The sequence below is a fragment of the Anabrus simplex genome, chromosome 3 (assembly GCF_040414725.1).
Source record: "Anabrus simplex isolate iqAnaSimp1 chromosome 3, ASM4041472v1, whole genome shotgun sequence".
NCBI classification, from domain to species: Eukaryota; Metazoa; Arthropoda; class Insecta; order Orthoptera; family Tettigoniidae; genus Anabrus; species Anabrus simplex.
In genome coordinates this window covers 295,231,289-295,243,300 of record NC_090267.1, presented here as the reverse complement: position 1 = coordinate 295,243,300, position 12,012 = coordinate 295,231,289, and the positions used below count along the sequence as shown (strand labels likewise).

The following is a 12,012-nucleotide window of genomic DNA, read 5'->3' as shown; positions in this document are numbered from 1 at the left end:
TGTGTCTGAGGACCTTACCGTTCAAAGACACTTGGAGAGTAAAGTTTGCCATTTTGTTATTTAGATGAAAGAAGGACACCTCAGTTTTTCTGGTGTTTGGTTGGAGTCTCCATTTCCAAAAAGAGTCACTAAGAATGGAAAGGTCATCAGTTAAAATGTTCTCCATTTCTTTCAGGTTACTATGACTTGTAGCTAAAGCTATATCATCAGCATAGCAAAATTTTCTAGATTTCGTTGGTGGCAAATCTGATATAGACAGATTGAACAGGAGAGGAGCCAAGACTGATCCTTGAGGGAGACCATTGTTTAATCTTCTCAGCTTCCTGGTCCTATTCCCTAGAACAACGTGAAAGAGTCTATTATTCAGCATGTTTCCAATTAATTGTATCGTGGTTTTGCATGGTAATACCTGAAGAAGTTTATACAGCAGCCCTTCTCTCCAAACCGTGTCATAAGCAGCAGAAAGATCCAGAAAAACAGCAGAGGTTTTCAACTGTTGCTGAAAACCTGCTTCAATGCATGTTGTGAGTGCAAGGACTTGGTCACAACAGCTACGATTCTGCCTAAAACCAGCTTGGTCAATAGGAATATGTTGATTACTTACAATGCTAATTCTGTTGTAAATTAGTCTCTTAAGGAGTTTATAGCAACAACTGAGGAGAGCGATTGGTCTGTAGCTTTGTGGTATATCTTTTGGTTTGCCAGGTTTCAATATGGCAAGCTATGCAGACATCTCACAAACAACGAATTGATTTGACAAATTTTTCACTTGGAGCAGAAAAAATGCCAACCTCAACATTCTGAGCTAACATGCAAAGTCAATTGGAAGATGCAATGACAACATACATGTCAATGTTGTAATGCAATGACAACATACATGTCAATGTTGTAATGTTTTTTTTTTGTTTTACGTCCCACTAACTACTCTTTTACGGTTTTCGGAGACGCCGAGGTGCCGGAATTCAGTCCCGCAGGAGGTTTTTTACGTGCCAATAAATCTACCGACACGAGGCTGACATATTTGATCACCTTCAAATACCACCGGACCGAGCCAGGATCGAACCTGCCAAGTTGGGGTCAGAAGGCCAGCGCCTTAACCGTCTGAGCCACTCAGCCCGGCACACATACATGTTAATTCTAATATACTGTTGCTTCACGTCCGTAGGTTAAACCTTAAAAAGCCCTACACGTGACCCCTGGGTGATGCTAAGGAAGCAACAACATTGGCTGCTGGACCTATCTTCTAAAGATCTCCCAGCAAATATGCAAACTGTACAAAGTAATCCACTCAATGGCTCTTTTAAGAGCCAACTGACTCGAAAGCTTGGACATGGTATTAAAATTTGCCAACTGAATATTGACCTTTGTTATTGTTACTGTTGCTTCTTACAACATCTTTAGAAGGAAGGAAAGGAAAATGTGGGTACGACAATATCTCAATAGAAGGCACAATGTGGATGACATTCTGAATGAGCTAAAAGTAGTAGACAGGTTTGGATTTAAAAACTTTCTGAGAATGAATAGCGTATGGCTTTCAGTGCCAGGAGAGTCCGAGGACAAGGCGACCTGATTGTTGTGATGAGGATGAGATGGTGATGAAGATAGTGTCCGAAGACAAGGCGACCTGCGCATCGTGATGAGGATGAGATGATGATGAAGACACATACACCCAGCCCCCGTGCCAGTGCAATTAATCAATTATGGTTAAAATTCCCGACCCTGCCAGGAATCAAAACCCCTGTGACCAAAGGCCAGCACACTAACCATTTAGCAATGGAGCAGGACTTCTGAGAATGTTTAAGCATGATTTTAATGTATGAAGTTTTGGAAAAAATACTTCCTACCATAAGAAAGGAGGCCACACAGTTACGAGCAGCTATTCCACCTCATCTGCATCTTGGGATAACTCTACGTTTCCGCACAGTATAAACTTTGTCCACTCCCGTCCCTGACTTTCGACTTTTCTGAACTTTTTGCAATTCTTGCCTGTACTGGGAGCGTAGGGAGGCTAGTTTTTTTAATGCAATTGGGGGAGCAATTATAGATAATTTCAAGTTCCTGGAAACCTGTCAGCTTTCCTTGCTTTATGTCGGTATTTCTTTGATGAGACATTCCACAAAGAAGGCCTTTCTATTATATCATTAATTAAGTCTAGAGTAATTAATCTCTTTGCTCCACTCTATTTTTGACTATACATTTTAGTATAGTGCAGAGAGAATGACACATGTGCGCGAACTGTATTTGTAGCTTGTAACTATAATCTTACTTTTTGAGGACGCGCATGTCATTTAACACTTTGGCGACTATGAGACCCGCCGGCGGGTCATGCCAACTCTTTACTTCTGGGCGGTGAGACTCGCCAGCGGTCTCATGACACATTATATATACTGGAGCTGTATCGTGCGCCGTTCCCAGTTTATGCTTTCGTCCTTTCTGGTTCGTCTCTACATAACGCAAACTAACTTCGTATAGAGTGGGACATGCAGGGAGTACATAGGAGCTAGGATAATTAAGAAATTATTCAACATGCTTGTTCCATTACTCAAATCATTTTATATGAAGAAAATATGTACAAATATAAGAATAGACACACACTTAACATGTTGCTTCACAACACTACGTTGGATCCAAACAAACAATGCTGCATAAAGACCGCCAATTTCAGTGAGGTCGCCGGCGGGTCACAGAGTGCGCGCGAACCCCGTGCGTTACTTGTGGACGATGAGACCCGCCGGGCGGTCTCAGCAGACAGTGCACACAGTGCACCCTAACGCCTATAGGCTGTACTTAAGATGTGTAATAGTATGTAATATATCCATTAGAGTTCAAGTAAAGACCGCCAATTTCAGTGAGGTCGCCGGCGGGTCACAGAGTGCGCGCGAACCTCGTGCGTTACTTGTGGACGATGAGACCCGCCGGGCGGTCTCAGCACACAGTGCACCCTAACGCCTATAAGCTGTACTTAAGATGTGTAACAGTATGTAATATATCCATTAGAGTTCAAGTACCTCTGATTTTTCACTTCGTTTCTCATGAATAAACTCGGAAAACAATACGCCGTCGTCAACGTGTTAAGCTACCTGTTGGCATGGAAACAGCACGGAATTTGCTGAAGCTATGCTGACATCTCACAAACAATGAATTGACTTGACAAATTTTCCACATGGAGCATGCCATCTGTTGGCATGGAAACAGCACGGAATTTGCCGAAGCTATGCAGACATCTCACAAACAACGAATTGATTTGACAAATTTTTCACTTGGAGCAGAAAACATGCCAACATGTTAAAAGTGTTAACCTCAACATTCTGAGTTAACATGCAAAGTCAATTGGAAGATGCAATGACAACATACATGTCAATTCTAATATGTTCAATTTAACAAATGTTAGTGTGAAGAAGAAAAGATAAGATTTAACATTAGAGAATAAACGGTCCAATTCATCCTTATAATTTTGTTTGGAATTCTCTTTGTGTTCATAAGTTATAAAGAAGTAATCAAGGTAGCCAGAACTGTATAAACTTTAGTGACGAGTTTCCTGATCATCTGGTAAAATTTATGCCTACATTTAATTTCTGTATCAGAAATATTGGACCTTAAGCAACACAGACACCCTCTGCCCCATGTTCAACATTCAATTTTTTTTTTTTTAAACCTGAAGATGCACTTGAAATATAGAATTCAATAGAAGTATCTGGACGTTGTATTCAGACCGGCATCTTATACTTTTAATGTGCAATTTTTGAGTATTCACTAAAAAAGGGGCAATATTTTAATCATCATTGTAGAAAATCATTGTGATACTATTCTTACAGTCTATTGTAACATATGTAAACCAAAAATGTTATTGTCATTGATCAGTCCAACATAATTTTATATATCAAAATTTCATCCACACCATCATTTCATATGCATATTACTGCACCATATACACAGTTCACTCTTTTAATTCTTATTTTCACAATGTGAAGCTATGTGCCTTTAACTGAAGGGTTTTAGAAAAGGCTGCAACCGAACTGGCCTCTGCGTTAAATTTTAATATTCTGCTGCTTTCTTTCGTTAGTAAATGTTTCAACAGGGCCCTTCCTTAATTTCATGTTGTAATTTTTACGTTCATTTCAATTTTAAAAAAATTTAAATATCCCACCATCGTCTATAATTCAATGATTGATCGTCACCATTTTTGGTAAACATTGTTTCAAGAAGAAGTAAGGTAGAAATGTTTTTCGTAACGGATACACACTAGCACATACATTATTATATGTTATTTTGGTTGTTAATTTATTTTGTGCTTTAACTTGAACTAATGATCAGTAAATTTGAGTGTTCAGAAAGGGATCACCGTTAATCTCGTTTTCCTCGCAACAAACTACCTTTCACAGACCTCGTATGGTTCCCAACCCACTTCCACTCTCCTTTCTTTTAGTTGTCATGTTGGTTAACCCGATATTTATCTCTCGACGTTGTTTTTGATGTATTTATCATGTGCGAGTTCTTCGTTTAACTTAATCAAATCTCATGATGTTTAAATTTTCTTTATTATGTTTATTATTATTACTAGTACTATTATTTTTGATGCTGTGTAATCCGTAGCAGTTACAATATATATATTTGGGAGGTATTCTGAAGAGCAATAAACACAGTTGTTCACACTTCTTCTTTTTAGAGTATCTGACACTTTGAGATTCAATGACCTAGATCATTAGATTTCTCCAACAAACCATCGCCAGTGCTGTGCGGCCGCTGGATGCGAATCTTGTGGCCATGCTAAATGAGTCAAGTGTAATGTGGGCGTCAGTGTAAACTATTTTTTGTCACTCCAAACTAGTGAAAAGTGGAAAGAGGAGAGTAAAAACTGAAGTATATGGTAATATTATTCCTATTTCTTAAATATATGTCACATCTGAGTGAATTGTATTTTTTGGAATTCCCAAAGGATGTCATTAATGAACCTATAAACAAAGTTTGTTCTTTTGTTTATTCCTAAGTAATTTGTAAGTGATATTCTGTAATAATATTTGTAAGTGATATTCTGTAATAATATTAAGCATTAAATTTCATGGTAGACTAATGAGGTAACAATTTTTATGTTTCACCCAAAAGATATGTCAAGCACCATACCAGGCCCTCATTTAGAAACCAACCATCCAATTTTCAGAAAAATGACTTTTAAATGTTCTCTAATATAAGAATGCTAGGAATATTTAATACAAATAAAATAATCGACAATTGAAACCTCCGGCGTTCCTGGGTTAAATAATCACCAACATGAACTTGAACTACATAAAATAACCTGTGAACACACAGAATACAAAGATTTAGCGTTAGTTAAGGCCCAGTAGTAATAATGTTATTTGCTTTACGTCCCACTAACTACTTTTACGGTCTTCGGAGACGCCGAGGTGCCAGAATTTAGTCCCGCAGGAGTTCTTTTACGTGCCAGTAAATCTACCGACACGGGGCTGTCGTATTTGAGCACCTTCAAATACCACCGGACTGAGCCAGGATCGAACTTGCCAAGTTGGGGTTAGAAGGCCAGCGCCTTAACCGTAAGGCCCAGTAGGAAGCATACATTCAACACCTTCACGTGATAAACATTCTGGAAAATTCAAATGGACTCTAAGGGAGAAATACTGAGAAAGGAGAAGCCAACTGCTTCCGTAATTTGAACATTGCTGTGAAAAAAAAAAAAAAAAAGGTAATTGCCCTCTCCGCATAGTACTCTCAAGGAAATAAATGTTTCACAGATAAGGTAGGCCTTTCAACATCGGAGTGGACCGAAAGCATTAAAATGCTGGCAGATGTTGCTCCAGTAAGAAACATGTATGATAGAAGCCAGGAGAACCACCACTGCAGGCATGCCTGCGGTAAGATTGAAACATTGGGACATATTCTTGGCTACTATCCATTTGGCTCATTGCTTAGGAATACTCACCACCACAAAATTCGGAAGGGAAGTATATGAAGTAATGAAATGCTTACCCGAAAATGGTAGCACGAAAAGAAGATCCTAAATAATCGCCAATATTAACTTCAATTAGGCTACATAAAAATAAGAAAACCCATGAAAGCGTAAAGTATAATATTGCGACAATATTTTACCAGTAATTGTTAATAATAATAATAATAATAATAATAATAATAATAATAATAATAATAATAATACAAAATGCCCTTAAAAAAATCACCAACATTCATTTCCATTACAAAAAACTGCGAGTGCAAAAATTATATAATGTTACAACATTTTTACCAGTTACTGTTCATATAGTAATTATTATGGGACAGGAAAGGCCTAGGAATGGGAAGGAAGCGGCCGTGGCCTTAATTAATGTATAGCCCCAGCATTTGCCTGGTGTGAAAATGCGAAACCACAGAAAACCATCTTCAGGGCTGCCGACAGTGGGATTTGAACCCACTATCTCCCGGATGCAAGCTCACAGCTGCGTGCCCCTAACCGCATGGCCCGGGATGAAATTGATGGTGTTCATTGCTGCGGTTTAATTTATTGGAGGGGCCGATGACCTGAATGTTAGGCCCCTGTAAACAACAAACAACATCATCAGCATCATCATCATCATCCATCATTTACTTGACACTGTATAGTCACCAACATGTATGGGAGTCAACTCTGGCTGGTTTGGTTACGGCTTCATTTGCTGTGTTTATTTTAATCGTTTTTATCTATATTAGAATTTTGTTTATTTTTCAGGGCTTTTTTGCCCACGTTAGATTTGTTTTTACCTTTCATGGTTTTTGTCATGTTAAATTCATAATGATTTACGATTGATATCTGTTTAACAAATACCATATACAGACAAGAAATTAAATGCCCGTTGTCTAATATGCCGACACTTTCTGGTTTGATTTGTTGTATTTAAACTACACCGTTACGTTCGTCTTTGCTAACCATACTTCATTCAATGACACTCTTAAATCCCACCAGGAAATTGAGCATAAAGATGCACAGTATTATTCAGCAACAACATACAGTAAGTCTTGTGTGTTTGCAGGTATTATTCATGTTATCCTACCACGCTTTGCCATGAGTGAGTGAGTGAGTGAGTGAGTGAGTGAGTGAGGCCCCTCAATGAGCGTCAGATTTGTTGGGGGTCATGAGGCTTCAAGTGAACCAATCCCGGTGTTTGGAGTCGATGGAGTTGAGACTCTCAATTCCAGGCTTCAGTCACGCATATCCCTACCCGTAAATATACCGACACGAGGCTGGCACATTTGAGCGCCTTCTCATACCACCAGATTGAGTTGGTATCAAACCTGTCAACTTGAGGTCAGAAAGCCAGTGCTCCACACGAACCATTCAGCCCATCAGTGCTGTGATGTTTAAAAACTTCTACTTTTCTACCTTTATCTTAAATTCATATGCACCTGGTTAATGCATAAAGAACAAAATTATTTATTACTACCATCTTGTTAAAAAAATAAAAATACAAAAGCCTGTAAAAGATTCTCTCATTTTATCTGCACTGTCACTGTCTATTTGATAATCAACAAACAGTTCATAATATATGTGTGACATAGGCTCCAATGCTATAATGTGTGTTGTGTATAAATGAACTATGCTTAATCTATCCAACGAACGAACTGAACGTCATCAATGCCACATCATTTGGCCTTGATTTTATAAATCAGCATTGTATGAACATAAGAAACATACCAGGTTCAGGTTGGCCAACAGGTGGACCTGGTAAAGGTGCTGGCCCAGACTGTTGGCGGACAATCATTCCCACAGGTGTTATTTTTGTCTCCATAGTAAGCGGAGGTCCACCTGCTTGCCATTCTACCATCTTGGAGGGAGGCTGTGATACTGGGCGTGGAGGATAGGGAGGCCGCAATGGTGTTGCTACAGAGGCAAGTGCTGGAAGTAGTCCTTGAGCTGAAACACAAAATAATATTTGAAAACAGTAAACACTATCTACTCATAAAAACTGCATCATAGCAAAGCCAGGAATTCACCATCCTTAGATCACACAAACTCCCAGGCAAGATTACAAGTGCAGTTGAAATGCAAGTATGTTAATAAACATCACACACCAGTTTGTATTTCAGAGTTTCTGACACTGCACACATTATTTTTACTACATCTGCCTTCACAGCATAACGGTTAGCACTATTAGCTGCCATCCTTCCAGGTTTCTATTACTGGTATTGTCAGAGAAATAAGAATGGCAGGAGGGCTGGTATTTTTGGCTGAAATGGCAGATGCAGCTCACCTCTTTGGGAGTGAACCTGAAAAGACCTGCACCACCTTGGAACGAGGACATGAGTTTACTTTTTTTAAACCATGATTTGTTAGTTATGGGACAAATGTTTATTCTATTTATTTATTTAATCGCATGGTGATTATAACTACAAATTTATAAGTCCCGGTCCAAGTGTTTCAGCCACTCTACAGCACTTTCTGAAAGATGAAACAGGTTGCTGGGGCTTCCGGAGTAGGCATGAAAAGGGCAGCGTAGGATGACATGGTCCATGGTCTGCTCCTCTTCATTACATTCACACATTGGAGAATCCATCCAACCCCACTTATGGCGTAAGAAATTGCAGCGTCCATGCCCAGTTCTCAGTATGTTGAGGCAACACCATTGTTTTCTTGGGAGGTCGAATCCCCTCATTTCCAGGGTTGGATTTAGGTCATGAGCATTTGTTCCAGATGTTGAAATTGACCACTCATCCCGCCAGCTCTCGTTTAGATTAAAATTATCCCTCAAGAGTCGGCCAGCGAGTATACATCCTGGTCTCCTAGATCGAAGTCATCTTGGCGATGGGTAACAAAATTCCTGGTGAACTGGTAATGAGGGAGATGACCAGATCTTCTTTGCTTCTCTCATCAGAGCTTCCTTTCTCCTCAGGTGGGGTGGTGGGATATGACTAAGTACGGGTAACCAGTGGCGAGGTGTTGATTTTACAGTACCAGTTACGCAGCGCATGGTATCATTCAACTTAGTATCCACTTTATGCACATGTGCACTTTCCAGCCACACTGGGGCACAGTATTCCGCTGCAGAGTAGACAAGACTGTTACCCGTTAATCGTAAGCAGTCAGCGAGGCTCCCCAGGAACTGCCACAAAGCTTGTGTAGGATGATATTCCTTGTAGCGATTTTGTGAGAGAGCTTGGCGAGATGTTCTTTGTAGCTCAGAGTTCTGTCCAGTGTGACTCCTAGATATTTCAGGAATGGGTTGTACTTTAGTTTTTCACCAAGAAATAAGACAGATGGCTCATAGTTTGCGAGTTGGTTGCTGAGATGAAAACATGAAACCTCGGTCTTAGAAGCACTTGGGATCAAACGCCAAGACTTGAAGAAAGTCGCCATTTTGACCAAGTCTGCTGAAAGAATGCCTTCTCCATCCTCAAAATTTCTGCTTTGAGCTACCAATGCAATGTCATCTGCATAGATGAACTTAGTAGCTGTGGTTGGTGGTAAGTCATGGATGTATAGGTTGAAGAGAACTGGGGCCAATACTGATCCCTGTGGCAGACCGTTATTTAATTTTCTTTTGCGACTTTTAGAATCACCTAGGAATACTACAAACTCTCTCTCACAGAGCATGTTGGAAATTAGGTTTGAAATTTCCAAGCAGGGAATTACTTCCAGCACTTTAAGAATTAGTCCATGTCGCCAGACAGTATCATATGCACTTGTCAGATCAATAAAGACAGCTGTTGATTTTAACTTCTTTTGGAAGCCTGCCTTGATGTGAGTGGTAAGAGACAAAACTTGATCAGTGCAGCTACGATTTCTTCTGAAACCAGCTTGCTCTGGAGGAATTATACCGTCAATGAGGGGTGCTATCCTAGTGAGGAGGACTCGCTCCAAGAGTTTATAAGTGCAACTGAGAAGTGCTATTAGGCGGTAGTTTTCAGGTCTCTGCTCCGACTTTCCAGGTTTAAGAAGGGCAATCACCTTTGACCGTTTGAACTGCTTTGGCAGGTTATTAGTCTGAAGGATGTAAGTAAAAAGAGAAGTTATCCATTTTATGCTATGTGGACCCATATTTCGAAGGAATTCGTTGAAGATATTATCAGGGCCACCGTTGCTAACGTCCGCAGGATTGTACCTATTGCTGCCCTGCATGTGTCCCCCGGGTGGTGCTAAGCGAGCAACAGCGACCTAAGGTGATTGAATTGAACGACATAATGTTTACTCTAATAGTGTGGCAATGAAATTATTTTTGTGATGATCCAACACCAACAATTAAAGTCCAGCATGTGACACAGAAAATGAGGGAAGAAAGAGAGAGAGAGAGAGATTTGGAACTAAGAGATCTACGTGTTATCTGAGGAATTTACATGACTACCAATATTACTGATCAGATTACACAATGAATTATGAACTGAAAAAAGAGCGGCAAATATAGTAATTCGAAATCTTAGATCATCAAGTGCTGGAAGATTTTCAGGCACTACAGTGACAAGTCTAGTTATTTGGCTGGTGTGTTAACAAACTTTACACTGAAGGAAGAAACTTGTTAGTGCGCTATTAGTATGTCTTACATCAAGGTCACCATAACTGCATCACAACCATCCTTGTCAGGTGTAGTGAAAACACTGTCTGTTTTATCAGCCTAATTTAATTCAGGATGACCCAATCGCATTCAAGCATGAATGGCCATACTCCACTAAATGCTGTCTATTTACATGTCTCTCACAAAATAACTCCAGCTGGACAGTCTTTACCTATTCACTTTCACTTCACTCTGCATGCTCAGACCCTTCAACAACAGCTGCATTCAGACACATACAATCACATAGTCTCCTGACCACAACAACACATTACTACTGTCCCTTGGCTCAACTCCAGAGAAGTCCACCACTTACACAATCATGTGGCCGCTCCACACAGTGAACTACTCAACAATGACAACTACAAACAGCAGTCAAATAACAACAACAACAACAACACCTCAACAGTGCCCTGATCCCTATGATACTCCCCATGATGACAATTAACACTGCTCCAATTCTACTCACATCAACAGTTCCACACTTAGTACTCCAAGGCAATACACACACAGTACTCTGCTCAGTACACAACGATACTCTGGCTCCAATGGAACACCGACGTCAGCAAGCACTACTGCTGTCCCACTCCCATTACTCCCAACTAGTGACCGACTGCTCACAGGTAGCCTCCTTTTTATATCCTGGTGACTGAGTACTAGAATCATTGGAGTTCAGCTAGAGATGGAACATTCTCGTTTTGTCTTCAAAAGGGCACGCGGAGAAAGCAGACAAATACACAATACAAGGAGAGGCCGCAGCATGTCGTTAGCCCAGCTGGGAGGTCCCTGGCTTGGCTTATTCACCCCGTCCAGGAAATTGTGATGGAGGCTACGGCAGAACTGCACGTCACAATACTGTAAATTCATTTGTTTATTCCTTGAACAACAATTTGATTGATAAAGAACTAGATGATCCTGGAGTAGAGTTGTCAAACAATCAGAAACATCACAGCAGAATATTCAAATAGGGTGGTCTAGTGGAGTTTCAGGGACATTTATTAGTGTGAGCTAACTTGAAACAATTATCAATTTTTATGTGTACAGTGCTATACGAAAATAGAGAAATTAAATAAAAATAATGGACAGGAGAAGTCAATGGAATGGACGCAATGGAAAAGAACAGAAAAGGAAGGTATCCCACTAAGACAACAAAGCTTCAGGTGTCTTTCTTTGTACAATTGCAAATGTAGTCTGAAGAGGGCCAAGATATATTGGCATACATACCAAACATATTGGACATAATGACATCAGACTTCCACTTACTGGTAATTTGGGCTCTAAGGAATTCCTTCACTAGGCAATTTCAATTCCAACAAAAATCATATGCATGACTTCTTTACCTTCAAACCCAATCCAGCTCAATGTAAACAGAATTTTACAACTGTTGGAAAGACATACTAAAATACTGAAAAATCATGAAACTGTGATGAATAATGGCTACTACATCTTCTGCATCAAAATATCATTAGTTGTCAAACTGAATTATTAG

General features: G+C 39.9%; 1 protein-coding gene across 1 annotated transcript in view; it reads right to left on the bottom strand.

Moving 5' to 3' along the window:
- The window catches only part of LOC136866781 (histone-lysine N-methyltransferase 2C-like), an 811,555-nt gene that overhangs the window by 219,314 nt on the left and 580,229 nt on the right, over nt 1-12,012 (bottom strand). The window contains 2 exon segments of the mRNA XM_067143888.2: nt 1,759-1,787; nt 7,726-7,894. Of these exon segments, the coding sequence (XP_066999989.2) occupies nt 1,759-1,787; nt 7,726-7,894 (198 nt within the window).